Source organism: Chaetodon auriga, chromosome 24, assembly GCF_051107435.1.
Source record: "Chaetodon auriga isolate fChaAug3 chromosome 24, fChaAug3.hap1, whole genome shotgun sequence".
Classification (NCBI taxonomy): domain Eukaryota; kingdom Metazoa; phylum Chordata; class Actinopteri; order Chaetodontiformes; family Chaetodontidae; genus Chaetodon; species Chaetodon auriga.
Genome location: NC_135097.1, coordinates 141,287 through 157,309, shown reverse-complemented (window position 1 = coordinate 157,309; position 16,023 = coordinate 141,287). Strand labels below are relative to the sequence as shown.

Sequence of the window (16,023 nt, the reverse complement as noted above, 5' to 3'; positions counted from 1 at the left end):
AGAAAATCTAACTTTTTTTTTGGTGATTTTCTTGTCAGAATCAATCGTTTGAATCTGTTTGTGTGTTACTCTGTGTGTGTGTGTGTGTGTGTGTGTGTGTGTGTGTGTGTGTGTGTTACTGTGTGAGATTTCAGTCTCACACTTAAGCGTGGTTTAGGCTTCTGCGTCGCGTCGACGCCGTACCTACGCCGTCGACGCAGACCCCTACGCGGACCCTACGCCGTAGCCTGACGCGCACCTCCAAAAAATCCTGACTACGCGTCGCGTCGACGCGTAGTGACGTCAACGTCGAGGACTGTGATTGGTCCGTTCAGAACGTAATTTTCGGTTCAGTCGCAGCCCGATGGTCGCAGCGCAACAACACCGCCATTTTCAAAGTTTCTGTGGTGAGAGCTACAAGAAAAACTGGACCAAGCCGAAGAAAGAATTATCGAGGAGGTACGCAAGTACGACCACCTCTACAACTCCTCTTCGCGGCAGCAAGAGCCCCCCGAAACCATACAAAGACACAGCCGCACCCCCCTAGCGGCTTGGCGGTGAATTGCGGAGCAACGCGTTCCCTCGACGCAGAACTACGAATGCTCAGTGACGGCGTAGGGTGTACGCCGTAGGTACGGCGTCGCCGCGACGCAGAAGCCTAAACCAAGCTTTACCTCTCTACAGGTAGACTGTCAATGATGTCATCAGTCAGGAAGCAACATTTTGTGTGAGGAAATGACCTCAGACAGCCTCAACAGCCAAGGCCAGACCTTTTCTCTCTCTCTCCCACACACACACACACACACACACACACACACACACACACACACACACACTAAGTCATCCTCTCATTGCAGATTCTAACCTCCAAACTTCTTCCTGAACTCTAAACAAGATTTAAGTAAAGCTGCTCTGTGTGTGTGTGTGTGTGTGTGTGTGTGTGTGTGTGTGTGTCTCTCTCTCTCTCTCTCTCTCTCTCTCTCTCTCTCTCTCTCGTTTGACTTGACATCAGCACTTTCTGCAGCTCAGCGGTTGTTCATCAGTTTGATTTTTTCTTTTATCTCAAATTGAAGCTTTATCTGGACAGATGAACCTCTGAGGTAAATAAATGACGTGTGTGTGTGTGTGTGTGTGTGTGTGTCTGTGTGTGTGTGTGTGTCTGTGTGTGTGTGTGTGTGTGTGTTTGTTTTGATGAATCGATTGTCTCCTTTCATGTAAAGGTGCTTTCATATAAAACAGTTTTTTCGTGTGTTGCAGAGTCCAGTAGAAAACACTGTGCTGTGTTCTGTACACTGAAAGTCATTAGAAGTTATCAGTTCTGGTAACCAGCTGCTGATCTCAGCTCAGTTAATGGGCTGAATATTTCTGCATTTCTTAAAATTAAATACAGAATATTTATGAGCAACTTGATTTCTTTTCAGCGTTAGTTCAGGTCAATTTGACAAGTTCTGTCATGCATTTTTTTTTAAAATAAAACTACTAAGTTTTATTTAATAGAACTAAAAAGAGTATCTAATAGAACAATTAAAGTTTGATCTAATGAAAATGAAGTTAAATCAGCCAGTCAGATAGCTGCAGGTTGTTCTGACAAATCAAATGTACAGCTTTCGTGTGTGTGTGTGTGTGTGTGTGTGTGTGTGTGTGTGTGTGTGTGTGTGTGTGGATTAAAGGTGTCAGCTGAACATCCTCATGTCTGATTTCACCTTCAAAGATGACATCATGAACACAAGTTCAAATGTTACAGATCAGAATTGCTCTAATTGCCAAATGTGCAGTGAACACAGGAAGTTGTCTTGTTACAGTGGAATGAAAAAGAAACTTAAAAGTTCACGTTAACAACAAGAATTACAGTGTGGCATGCAAACGTTTCCAAACTCTTGGTCCTCTTGAGGTAGTCCATTGTGGATTTTGAGTTGTTGTAGAAGCCCCCCTGGTCACATGAGATGAGTGTGTCCCACTTCAGGTCACTGGAGATGGTGGTGCTCAGAAACTTAACATATGCCACCACCTTCACAGCTGTTGTTGATGAGTAGTGGGGGATGTGAAGGTGCATGTTTCCAGAACTCCATGACCTTCTCCACTGTTTTGCTGATGTTGTGCTCCAGGTCATTATCTGAACACCATGCTGCCACCTGTGACACAGTGTTCCTGTAAGCTGACTCATTGTCGTCCTTGATGAAGCAGAGGACTGTGGTGTCATCAGCAAACTTTACTAGCTTGATGGCAGGTTGGATGGAGGTGCAGGAGAAGTCATGGGGCGGAGTCACAACCTTGTGGAGTGCCGATATTAGTGGTATGGAGGGTTGACAGGTGGCTGCAAAGCATCAGGGTGGGGGACCAGTCAAACCTAGTGGAGTGTGTTTAGAAAGCTGCTTGAATAACACTCTAGCATTTATTGGCCTTCTTCAGGTTCTGTCTAGCCAGCCTGAATGTATCAAAGTCACCCTCCCTGAATGCCTGTTCTGTGTGGCGTAGCTTGGTAGTTCACTTAAGAGATGACACGACTAGAAATCACAAGTTCCTTTAAAGTATTTTTTTAGTCTACTACTGATCATCTCCCTGTGATGGTGTAAACAATACTCACATTAGGCCTCAGGTTCCTTTTCCTTTCCTTGCAAATGTAATAACTCTAGTGTGTGCACGCCGTAGATTGTCGGGGTCCCTCACAGTTCAGTTCTGCCTTTTTCATTCAATCAACATCACATTATTAACAAGGTTATTATTATGTCTGTGAGAGAGAGAGAGAGATTTAAAAATAAGACTTTTGCCTATGAAAACTCTAACCAGTGGACGTGGCTATGACTCAATGTCAAATTGAGTTGAGCAACTCTGAAACAGGTTGAGTGCTTCCGAACCGGTGTCCGGGAACAGTGCCTGCCTTTGAAGCCAATTTAAACTAATTGCAACTTCCCGGTCTGACAGGGGCCCAAAAAACATTTTTCCAAACACAATTGTGGGAAAAGGAGCTGCTGTAAAATGGTGGATGACTTTATTTTCAACTGTCACAACCCCTGCAAAACGATTTCTTTCACTGTCAGAACTTGATCTAGTCTAGATGACAAAATATTTTATCCAATTTCAAGTTAGCGGAGGGCTAAACTAGAAGTTGGCCAGCTTGACTCTCAGGTGGGCATGCGTTAGGGGCACTGGGGCCAGTGGAGGACTGACCAAGCTCTGGAGGACTGACTTGGTGATTCGAGTGACTTGAAAACCCAACTCTGTTTAGTGAGTGACTCATATGAACTCTCCCATCACTACCTTCTCCCCCGGGCTTCAAACTTCACCATAAAAGATAATGCCTTGTTTTCTGTAACTGACATCCAGTCACTTAACGTGTCAGATTCCTTTGTCTTTTTTCTAACTGAAAGCATTGCGTTGAATTTGATCATGGCTGTTGTCATTGATCATAACCCCTAGACAATCTCAGTCTTCTTTTGTTATGTAAAGAAAGAAGATGGTCATATACCTAAAGTGCACAGTGAAGCCTTAATGGCATTGTAATTTAGCCTGTTTCTGATGAGACTTCAAATTTAAAGTTTCTCAGTTTCTTATTCCTATAAAAGCCCTTTCATGTGAACCATTGTGACTCCTATGACAAATATTTGAGTCATAAAGCTATAAAGATTTTCTTATCCTCTTTTTTTTTTTTACCTTTGCTGGGTCGATGCCCATAATTCTCTACTGCTAAGGTTACAGCTGTTTAAGGTGAGTAGATTATTTAACAAAATAATCCAAAAACTGTTTACTACTCTACTATAATTCACCCAGCAAATATTCTGCTGTTTTTTAGATTTCACATTGTGCTTGCTGCCATTAAAATTATACTTGATTCTTGATGTAAAGCCTACGCACGTTACATACGTGATAAAATCACCTACATTTTTCTTTGTGTCTTTTTATTGGATTTTAATTGTTTATTTATTTTTTTGGTGGCTTTTGTTGTGGTTTCACAGGCTCGGTCCTGCCAGGCAGCCTATAGGGCTACACCAATGGGGTGTCTCGCTCTCAGCCCTCTTATCTCCTAGTGTTGTCCTCAAAGGGCTGTCCTCAGCAATTGGACACTCCAATTTGTCAGCTTAAAGGAATACCCCTTTGGCATGTGAATGTCAATCTTCATTTGTCCAAGCTGCATCACATAGTGTTGAGCAAAAGGTCTCTCTCAAGGGTGACTTCCCTGGTGTCACCCCCCGATCTTACAGATCCATTTTGTGCTCTTTCTGTTGAGTGGTGAGTGTTCTGTGGAGAATTTTGTACTGCATTGTTCAGTTTACTTTAGATTTCACAGAGGAACTTGACAAGTTTGAACTCCTGAGAATGTGATTTGAACTTGTTTGGACTCTGTTTTGAGAAAAACTGATAATCAGATAATCCTGTAACAGTGACATGTTTCATATAAACATCACTTTATAGATAACATTAAAAGCAGGATCAGACTTAAAACTCAGATATTAATGTGAGTGTAAACATACTCTGGGTAATGACACCTGGATGATGTCACCAGATGACAGTTGTGTTCAGGTAGATGATGGTCTTCAGGATGGGGATGACATGCCCTTTCTGCCCCTTTCAGCTTGTGTTAAGAGCGATAGCATTGTTGCTATACTTAGCATTCTTAGTGCTCTTTAGCATTAGCTAATGGTGTCAGTCAGCATTAACCTGTGAAGATTTAGAGGTCAAAGGTCACAGAAATCAGCTTGGTTCAATCTGTGACTGACTTGGTCCAATCACAGTCTGAGGACAAAAAGCAACAAACTGTTAGATTTTTGATATAACTGTCAATGCTATGATATGTCGCAGTATTGTCTTTGATAAATACTCATAGTATTGTATTTATTACTGTAAAGTGTGTGTATATCAGATAAACTGCACATATGCATTAATTTTTCTAAATGTATTAAATGTATTTTGTACTTCTGCTGGAGTTGCACTACTGGACTCAACGTCTATATATTAGCAATAGTACTTTTTTATGGCAGTAGGATTTTTATGGCATTTACTATTTTTTATAATCTCTACAAGTGTACATATACACAGTTTTTCTATTCTGTATCCTGCATACTTTTTATTTTGACCCCTTCATGCCAATGTGCTTGCTCTTTGTAATACTTGCTGGCTGTAATGACTGAATATCCCTGGTGTGGGATCAATAAAGTCTTATCTTATCTTATCTTATCTTATCTTATCTTATCTTATCTTATCTTATCTTATCTTGTCTTATCCTCTACAGTCTGGCATGTTGTGCTTATTTGTAAATAGCTTTTTCATGTAATCTATAATGTTTGTGTTTTTCTCTTTGATTGTTAGGATGTGGAATAGTTAGTTTTGTAATTCCCTGTTTTATTTTGTAGCCATCCCTCGTGTGTCAAAGTTGACTTGACTTCCTGTGTTTTCCCGCCCTTGTGATTGTTTGATCGTGTTCACCTGTGTCTGATTAGTCCTCTTCCCTTGTCTAAGTCAGTGTGTTTGTCTGTGTGGCGTCGTACTTTATGTCCTTTCCTTTCCCGTGATTCTCGTGAGTAATTCTAGTTTAGTCCCTGGTTTCTCTGTTTGTTAGAAGATTGTTGTGTTTCCCTGGAATTGCTTTTGTTTTTGGATTTTCTACTTAGTTGAATTTAGTTTGCCTTATTTTGTAAAATGAGTTATTTGAACATCTTCTGCTCTGCCTTTGTTAGTCTGCACAATTTGGTTCACTTCCTTGTTTTTTGCTCCACCACAAATGGTAACATTGATTTATTCAAACAGTTCTTGATCCTCAGTTCTCTGGGCTTTAAAAAGAAAACTTAACTTTTTTTTCTTTTGAGTTGCTGGATTTGTCTGAAAAAGATCTGAGTTCCACTCATAGTGTTGGAAACTTTAAACATCAAAGCTCTTCAGCCTGACTACTGATCAAAATGTTGTATAGTCATATTTATTTTATCTAATCATATTTGGCTGTTTTCATGTTTGGAAATGTTCTCTGTTTCATTCGTTGTCTCTTATTTCTATTATTGGATGGATTATTTCACTTGAATTATTTTCATTTTTTCATGTTCATGACTCTCCAGTCGTTCTACTCATTAAATTGGTTCTAATTATTAATTCATAATTAATTCATCAGTCAACTGTAAATAACTGTCCTGTATCAAAGGATCAATATTAATGCAGTTCAATGGAAAAAAAAAAAAAGTAAACTGAAAATGTCAAGATGGTTACTTGTCCGTGCTCACACTGCTGACCTGACACTGTAGTTCAGATCAAATTCAACATTTTGTAAGTGAACTTGTTTCCTCTGATAAAGAATTGATTTGTGTCTCTGAATGTCACACTGATCTTTTTTTTTTTTTTTTTTTTTGAATGACTTCAAACCTAAACATTGTTCGAGTCCAATTGTCAAGTTTGCAGACAACACAGCAGTGGTTGGCCTCATCAGCAACAAAGATGAGTTGGCCTACAGGGAGGAGGTCAATTACTTGATGTGGTGTGGCAGTAACAACCTGGCACTCAACACGGAGAAGAAAAAAGATCATTGTGGATTTCAGAGAGACCAATGCAGCAGACAAATCCTCATCCATATTAATGGGACAGAGGTTGAGTGTGTCTCCAGCTTCTGTTTCTGGGTGTCTACATCTCTGAGATCCTGTCGTGTGCCCTTAACTCTTGAACCCTGGTCAAAAAGCTCACTAGTGTCTTTTCTTCTTGAAAGTCAAGAGGATCCATGTATGTCCTCATATTGTGTTGCACTTCTGCCACTGCATCATCAGGAGCAACTAATCTCACTATGGTGTGAAAACTGTCTTGACAGGAGAGCCCTGCAGAAGGTAGTGCAAACTACCCAATGCACCACAGGTTCACCCTATCACTGAGGCTGTCCTGTGCAAGCAGTGTCTGCGGAAGACAGGTGGCATCGTCTGGGACACCTCTTACCCCAATCAGGCTGTTTGCCCTCCTCCCCTCTGGGAGGGGTGCTGCAGGATTCTCCATTCCAGGACCAGCAGACACAGGAACAGTTTTTTCCAGGACCAGCAGGCATAGGAACAATTTTTTCCAGGGCCACTTGGCTCAGGGGTGGATTTTTCCAGGACTGGCAGGCTCAGGCTTTGGCTGGGGAATAGATGTTTCCTTGTTGCCACCTTGCTGAACTCTGCGCACACACACACCTTCCTCATCCTGAAACTGTCTTCTCGTCTCCAGCACAGACCACCTTGCTCACACCCTCCACCAGTCATTTGAACTGTGACTGTTTCTTGCCCTGGAACTGCCTCTGCCTCAGTGGCTGCAGGTTCCCACTCCCTCACCATTACCACACTACCGCACATACACTCACCTGAACTATTTAGGCCCTTAGATGCATATTGGATACTTATACTGCTGTCAGTGTCTGACCTCTAGCTTTTTAATGCTGTATTTATACTGCTGTCTATACCGCACATATATGACCTGTGTTGCACTTCTGGTGAGATGCTGAACTGCATTTTGTTGCTTCAGTATTTGTACTTGGTGGAATGATAATCCAGTTGAATGTAATCTAATTTAGTTGTTGTTGTCTTTATCGTCAAAAAAAAGACTACTGAGACATTTTTAGTTTGAAGAGTTTTTATTCTAAACTCAAGTAACCTGTTTTTATTTATGTTGTTTCTAGTGTTGATTGCAGGTCGCCAGGATGCAGCTTCCCAGGTGGTTGTTAGAGGCGTGTCTGTGGTTGCTATGCATTACAGAGGTCTGGACAGTGACCTTTAAACTGGCTCTGATTGGTCCATGGTCATGTGACCCCATGTTCTCCCGGGCTATGCCAACAGCAGCGGCCAACCTGGCGTTATCACGGTTACGGAGCGACAGCAGTCTGAGCAGAGGATTCTGGTACGAAGTGAAACTGCTGGAGGAGGACTGCTCTGCCTCCAAAGGTTCGTTAACAAATCAACTCTGGAGCAGAAGCATTTATTTAGAGAGTGGAGACTTTACCAGGAAACTTAATTAAACTAAGCGTTGTTTGATTGTAAATAGTTCCGCTCTATGTTCATTAAAGTGGAACATCAGTTAACAAACGACAGTCAATGATTCAAACAATTAATGAGCAGCAATGTTCATACAAGGACTGAAGACTTAGATTTTATTAGATTATCATTTGTTGAATTGTGAGATAAAAATATCAAATGCTATAAATTTGGCGTTATTAAAGCTGAGGAACTTTTTTTAAGTTATGACAAAAGATGATTACAAATTAATTTTTATTCCAAGTCCCATTTCTCATTAAAGTTTTTATTGTTATCACCTGTGACTGTTCTTCTCTGGTTTTATTTCAGCTCTGATGGAACTTGGTGACATAGAGGGTTATGGCCACACCTATATTGGACCATTTAACCCAGTTCTCTGTCATGCTGCTTCCTTATTGGCTCAACATTGGGAGGCGGGGCTTGCCTCTCCAGGCTGTCTGGACGCTGATTGGCCGAACCTGCCTCCTATCACGCCGCCCAGCAGGGTCCTGTTCACTGTGCTCAAGTTCTTCCAGTGGGCGCACGTCGCTGTCATCTCAGGTGAGCGGGTGACGGCGTCCATCTGTGACGACTCTCATTCATCCAGGTCACGACACTTCCAAACATTTTACAAAGGCAGCTGGAGTTGCCTGAGGTCCTAGATATTTTGCCTCTTACCCAAGTGTATTCTTTACTCCAACTGGTGGAGAGCGCCAAGCATTTATCCTTATGCATGGGGCGACATCAACCTGAAATGGTGATGTCACTGCAGAGGGCATGGTCTAACCTCAGATGATGATGTCACTGCAGAGGGCGTGGTCCAACTCATCTTTGTTGCTGATGAGGCCTTACCCTGACATTAAAATATTAATATCCTGTAAATGATAATCCAGCAGTGTGACAGTCCCACAGTTTATAAAAGGGATTTATTTTGAAATTCAATCCCACTGACTTTCACATCATCTGTATTTTTAGGGTAGGGTGTCAGGTAGTTAGTGTCATTAGTGATCATGTGAGATAATCACGTTTTCAACTTGTAACCTAATGTGTACTTGCCTCATTTATATTCATCTTGTCTCACTCTGTCTCCTCTTCCTGCTTGGTCATCAGCTCCATCTGACCTATGGGAGAGCACTGGACAGGAAGTGGCCTCTGCTCTCAGAGCTCTGGGCCTACCAATTGGTCCGGTGGTTACCATGGAAACAGGGAACAAGGGCGGAGCTCAGGAGGCGCTCAGAGTGGTCAGAGAGGCCGACAAGGTCAAAGGTCAGAGCTGAAAGATGAAATCTGATTGTTCTCTTAAAAATTTTTCACTTTTAAAAAGTGAAGCATTCATACATTTTCCTCTCTAAATGTGACTAATTCACAATAATTCTTATTCTATTTAGTATTAGTAATTAGCATTAGAGTCATTCTGGGGCTGCATGCGAATAATAAATGTTCCTCTCTTCATATTAAACAGGTCAGTAGAGTCCAGACATTATGGAAATTCTTTCATCCACTGAGAAACAAAAGAAAAGTGATTCTGTAAAATGTGATTTTAATAATCTTCAGATGGAAATCGACATGAATCTGTTCCAGTTTTACAGAAGATTTAACATTTAAAACAATAAAAACAGTTAAAGTAATGAGCTCCATTTTTCGTTTTGTGTTTCAGTGGTGATCATGTGCATGAGCTCTGTCTTGATTGGAGGAGAGGATCAGAGAGAGCTGCTATTGGCTGCTTTGGACATGGGGATGGTTTCAGATGGTTATGTGTTTATTCCATATGATGCACTGCTGTACGCCATGCCGTACCAGGTAACTGATCACTTTCCTACCAAACAGATCCATCAAAAGCTTCATCAAACTGTGTCTGCATTACTTCCAGATCAGAGTTTTTATTAAAATCAGTTTAGTTCCACCTGTGACATGAGGGGGCGCTACTGCTTAACATTTCATTTTACTTTTTACTGCACTGCCACTTGCTACATGTTGTAGTTTCTATACAAACATAACGATGATGGACTGTTCCATACTTTTCCTCAAGTGAAAAATAATCTTTAATCCTCAAACAGTTAAACCTTTTGACCTCAAACAGGAAGTCCTCTTTCAGAATAAAGTTCATTAGAAGCTGAATTTTCTTGCTGCTTCCTGGTTCTCTTCTCTGTCCAACCAGGACACAGTTTTCCCTCAGCTGACCAATAGCACACAGCTTCGTCACGCCTACAGCTCCGTTCTGACTGTTTCAATGGCGTCTGACCAGAGTTTCTACGAAGCTTTCCGTCAGGCTCAAATCAACCGAGAGATCCGGTCTGCTGTGGCTGCTACTGAGGTAAATATGCAATGACTACAAAAGCAACTACACAACTACTACATGAACACCACATACTTCATAGCAACTACATAAACAACAACAAATATACGACAACACAGGATGAAAGCAACAGAGATCCGGTCTAGTGTCGCCAGCAGGGGGCACCAGAGAGGAGTGCCCCCTGACTGTTTTTTTTTTTTTTTTTTCTCCGTCGTTGGTGTCAGTTCAGTAATCAATGTGGTCAATGGAACTCCATCTTCAGGCTTTTAGAACACACTGAGATTATTGGGATATTTTATCTGTTGTCAGTTTGCTCTGACTTCATTATGTGTTACCTTACATGTGTTTGGAACAGGAATGCAAGATCAGTCTACATAATGGCTTTGAATTTACTGCTGCACAATACTCCTGTTTTTTGTATTAATTTCGGTCATCAGGATAGCTTATATCTAATAGTTACAAATATTTACAACAATTTGACACGGTTTTACAGTCCAGCAGGCAGCAGACTTGAACAGCAACATCCTGTCAAAGCAGCCACAGCCGCTACAGTCAACACCATGAACTAATGATGAAGAGGGAGAGGCAGCACCTGGAGGCAGGCTAGAGATCATGTGACCCATGACCAGTTCATCATAGTTTGGAATAATGCAGCACAGTGACAATCCAGAAGTTTCACAGAGGAGATGAGTGAAGCCTCAACATGGATTGGTCTGTGTGTTTGTCTCCAGAGGAGTTCAGACACCTCACTGATCGACCACAGAACTGTAGAACATTCTCTCTCTCTCTCTCTCTCATATATATATGTATAACGTTGTTTCTTCTTGAATTTTGTCTATAGGTGTCTCCACTCTTTGGGACCATCTTTAACATGGTATACTTCGTTGCTAAGGCAGTGGAAGAGCGTCGTCAGAAAGGGGGCGGGCGATGGGTGACAGGCGATCAACTTGTCCAATCAGATGGAGGCTTTAATTTTCAGGGCTTCAATCAGGTCAGAAACCTTTTAACATTCAACCAAAAAAATAATGAAAAACATATCTGACTACATGCTAGTTGACTGAATGGACCTGAGCTGAAACTGCAGCCACAATGGAAGATAATAAAAGAATAAATAAACTGAAATAAAGTTTGAATTAAAAGCTGAGGTCTTTAGACAGAACTTTACAGTAAAACCTGGAAACTCAAACCTAGAAATTTAAACTTGGAAAAACTAACCAACCAGTTGTAAATAGATTGTGCTGGGCTTCAGTTTGAAAGTGCTATAGATAGTTTGATAATCCTGTTTCATGACACAGATGTCAAAGGAAAGATGAGCAGTAAAAACAGTTCTAAAATATGTTGGGAAGAAAACAAAATTTCTCTCTCCGCAATGTGTTTTAACTAACCCTAACCCTGTTTTCTATACTTAAGGTTTGAGTTTTGGGCCCAATGTGGATTTCTTGATTATTTTTGGTTAATACCTACTTTGTTTCTGTTGGAGTCACAAAATATTACAAGCTAAAACAGACCACAATAAAGGCAACATTTTGTTGAAAAGAAAAGAAAAAAAAGGAGCTAAACCAGTCTCAGTCCAAAAATAAAAAAGAGGTCTGGTTCTGTGCAGAACTACAAAAGTATGTGCTAGCCCCAATGGCAGAAATCTTGCCACGTCTGTACGAGTCCAAAAAGTTCATGTCATTAGACTCTGGCAGTGGATTTCCAAATTCATCCCAGAGCTCTCAAAAGCAGGACAACCACCCTCTGAATTGAAGGTGAAGGTAGAATAGCTGTGGGGAACAGAGTCCAAAAATCCACAATCAAGCAAGGTCCAGGGGAAAAAAATGAAGCAAAAGTCCAAACACACAGGAAAACAATGGGGAAACTCTTGACACAACATGTACAAGGACGAACTGGCAAATACTGAGGGACACACAGACTTAAATACACTGGGAAGGAAGGCTAATGGGGAACAGGTGAAACAAATCAAGCAAACAGAAGGGTTGGAAAACGCAGGAACTAATGCAAAAGATGACACAAAGTCAACTTTCAACATGAAATAGGAAACAACACTTTGTTGCCCCACTGAAGGTTTTACTAGTATGGATTAGTTTTGTTTTTTTTTTCTGTTGTTCTGGACATTTTTGGTAAATTCAGTGAATTTCTCTTCCCAGTCTCAATGTTAGCATGTATTTCAGTTGTAGAAATTAAGTTATATACTCACTCACCAACATCAAACTTTGAAAAATAACTTGAATGTAGTGCAGCAGCTTACAGAGAGACAAGGAATCACGTCTGTGAGTTCCAAAAGTTTTATTTTTGGTCATTTAATTTACATCCTGTATGTTTTTGGTTAAACCCATTTGATAATGCAGCTTGGTCTTTCACTGAGGAAAACTGAAAGTGATTACAAGATGTTGCGTACTCAGATATTCTTTTTAGCATTAAACCACTGTGTCGGTTCTCTGAAATATGAAGTTCCTTTAGAGATATCAGACACGTGTCTAGTCCGTAAGCTGTTTTTATTTTAGTTACATCATCAGTCACATGATAACCAACAAGTGGATGATGACAATGGTGTGAGTTCCTTCATCAGCTCGTCTTTGACTTTCTTCTGTATTTTTTTCTTAGGTGTTGTATGGAGGCAAACAAGGGCGTGGCTTGCAGGCCAGGTATGTGGTGTTGGACATCGATGGTGACCGACTTGTGCCGACACACTTGCTTGCCCCGATGAACACTGATGGGACGCTTGGAGGTCTGAGGCCGCTGAGTCGCTCTTTCATCTTCCCTGGAGGAAGACCCCCCACTGCCAGCTTCTGTTGGTTCAGTCCAGAAGAGGCTTGCAGCGGCGGTATGTTCACTGACCTGCAGTGAGGGTGGGGGCCTTGTCTAATGTGCATTCAGTCCACAGGAGGTCTGCAACAGGGGTGTGTTCACAGACCTGGACTGTGGGTGGGATCTTTGTCTAACGTAGAATCAGTCCTGAGGAGGCCTGCAGCTGAGGTGTGTTCAAGGACCTGCACGGATGGTGGACACTAACCTAGATTCTTCCAGCTGTATCCACAATGGGGTTTTCAAGTGCTGCTGGGAAAGTTCAGGAAGTCTATGTTGGCTATGGTCTGAGATCTGTTGATCGCCCCTACTGTCGATCATGATAAAGTATATATGGTTTAGTTTCATTGATCCAGGAAGTTTTGTGTCAGCAGGAATTGAAGCACATGAAGATGTTTTTATTTTCTGTGTTAATCTGCAGGTTTGGACATGGTGACAATGTCCTTTGTCCTTCTGTTGCTCTGCACTCTGATTGGAGCTTTATATTCCTGTATCAGGTGAACACACACTCATAGACACTCACATAAACACAGACAGACACTTTTTGTGCTCTGTCAGTCTGTCTGTAGCTGAGCAAAATAAATCACTGAAGTTATCGACGAAGTGGAGTCTGATCTGGAGCTAACACTGGTACCTGTACTAATAATAATGATACTACTACTGCTAATGATAATTATGTATGTGTTCAGGAAGTACAAGAGAGCAGCGAACATCACCAAGCTCATCTTGACTCTGGACGACATCGTCTTCATTGACACTCAAGTCAGCAGGAAGGTTAGAACCCTTTTTCTTTACTAAACTACCCATTAACACTTCTACTTATACTGGTACCAGTAATAGTACTTCCTGTCACAAGTACCCGTGATAGATAGATAGATAGATAGATACTTTATTCACCCCCAAGGGAAATTCACAACTAGTTACAGCAATTAGTCTTTATACTAGTATCAGCACTACTATTTACTCTGTGTTGGTACTAGATCTAATACTAGTGCTAATGGTTTATACTGGTACCAGTACTAGTGCTGACTTCATGTTTACTTCAATGAACTACCCACAAAATGTCTTCACAGTAGTGCTATTTGCATCAGTTTGTAACAGTTGGAACCCAGTATGCATTACAATATTAATAGTTGTAGGAAGAATGCCTTAAAGAATACCAAAATATGTAATGATAGTTAATAAGCCTTAACTCAAAATGGGCACCAAAATTAGTGCAGGCCTATGTCATGTTATCACAAACAATCAATATTTAGACATTGACCTTCACCTCACGGTCTCACCCTGGTAAGATCGAGTCACCCCTGCACGGACCAGATTTCTGTCTAAAGGGTCCGATTCTCAGTCCTACAGTTTTACCCTAATAGGTTATAACTGAGAACTATTTAAGTTGGTGGTGAGGAGACACACCTAGCTTCTAACTACCTACACCTCACATTTACCCTGCGCCCACTGATACTGCCTGACTGAATAGCCCTTGAGTCAGGATTAAGATATCAACACTTACCTGCCCAAAAGCTTTTCTAACATGTGGTTAATGATTGAAATGGTCATAGTTTGATTTGGGCATCAAACCACTTTGTTAGTTTTCGGAAAAGGTTGTTCACTTTTTGTTTTTTTTGTTTGTTTTTTTTTGTTTCAATTTGTTTCTTGTGGGACATTAACCCTGGTCTCCTTGGTGAAAGTCATGTGTTTTTGTTTCCTCTTTTCAGATGAATTTGCCACAGCTTTAATTTTACTTAAAATGATTTCACATTTGAAAGCAGAGAGCTGAGAAGCTGTTGGAGCAGGTCAGAAGGTCAAATCAAACAGACACTTGCTATCACTGAGTTTCCCGTCAGGTTTTCTTTCATCTCTATGATTTATTCCATACAAACTGACACTTTGGAATAGTTTGACTTTGTCTGGGACTAGCAGTCCACAACAGCATCAAGGCTCTCCTTCACAAATTCTCCTTCTGAAGGAGGTTTCAGCTTCTTAGCTTTTAGCTCGCTCAGTACAAACCTGCATGCAGAACACTGTCTGTTAGAATGTGGCCTTGTGAAGGCCGCTTGTTGGGCATCCAAATTCTGTCAAAGAGTGTTAACTCTGTTCAAGAACATTTGTCCTGCAGTTCATCCAGTTTAGAAATTTTCAGTCTGTAATAACTCTTGAAATTGACCTTCTTCACCACTGCAAGTTTGTCCCTGCAAACCAACTTAAGCACACAGGTTTGCCTTTTACTTTCACAAAAAATAGTTTGTCCATTTCTCTTGGAATGCACAACACTTGCATTTTGTTGACAGTCACCATGATGAATTGACATATCTCCTATGATTCATGTGTAAGCAACTACTTGGATGAATGTGTTAGTCTATTATTTGATGATTTGATTTTCTTTATTGGTGGGAAAAAAAAGCAAATGCTTTTGCATTTCGGAATTGCCTTGTGGGTCAGATGAAATGGTCTTGAGGGCTGTTTACAGCCTGGAGGCCCGAGGTTTGCCACCCCTGATTTAGTTGTTGATCTTGTTGGCTTTAACATTGTTGTTCTTGATTTTTTTTGTTTTTGTAGAAACTGAATGATGAGTCGATCATGAGGAGTCTTCTGGAAATTAAAACTCCATTCCGCTCGATTGCTCGAAGTTACATCCTGACGACACCTGAGAGCTCCAACATAGGAATCCTGGAGGTACACCTGTACCTGTCTATTTGCCTGTATCTGTACATAAAACAATAAGATAGACTTTATTAATCCCACACTAGGGAAATGAAGTTGTTACATCCAGCAGGTACTACAAAAAGCAAAAACAGTAACACAAAAGGGTCGCCATAAAAAGGTGTACAGGATACAGAATAGAAAAACAACTATGTGTATGTACATTATGTACAAATTATAAAAATACTAAATGGCATAAAAATCCTACTAGCCATAAAAATACTATTGCCATGATTCTGAATGTCAAATGTTGTATTGCATTTGAGAAAAACATGCGGAAAAAGACATGAAACT

The 16,023-nt window shown here is 40.9% G+C and overlaps 1 protein-coding gene across 1 annotated transcript in view; it reads left to right on the top strand.

Moving 5' to 3' along the window:
• The first annotated feature begins 876 nt into the window (after positions 1-876).
• LOC143317384 (retinal guanylyl cyclase 2-like) overlaps positions 877-16,023 on the top strand; it is a 103,608-nt gene continuing 88,461 nt past the window's right edge. The window contains exons 1-11 of the mRNA XM_076725530.1: positions 877-1,079; positions 7,598-7,859; positions 8,259-8,489; positions 9,039-9,194; positions 9,586-9,728; positions 10,087-10,242; positions 11,066-11,215; positions 12,832-13,051; positions 13,454-13,529; positions 13,722-13,806; positions 15,586-15,702. Of these exons, the coding sequence (XP_076581645.1) occupies positions 7,619-7,859; positions 8,259-8,489; positions 9,039-9,194; positions 9,586-9,728; positions 10,087-10,242; positions 11,066-11,215; positions 12,832-13,051; positions 13,454-13,529; positions 13,722-13,806; positions 15,586-15,702 (1,575 nt within the window). The 5' untranslated portion in view covers positions 877-1,079; positions 7,598-7,618. The remainder of the gene's footprint in view (positions 1,080-7,597; positions 7,860-8,258; positions 8,490-9,038; positions 9,195-9,585; positions 9,729-10,086; positions 10,243-11,065; positions 11,216-12,831; positions 13,052-13,453; positions 13,530-13,721; positions 13,807-15,585; positions 15,703-16,023) is intronic.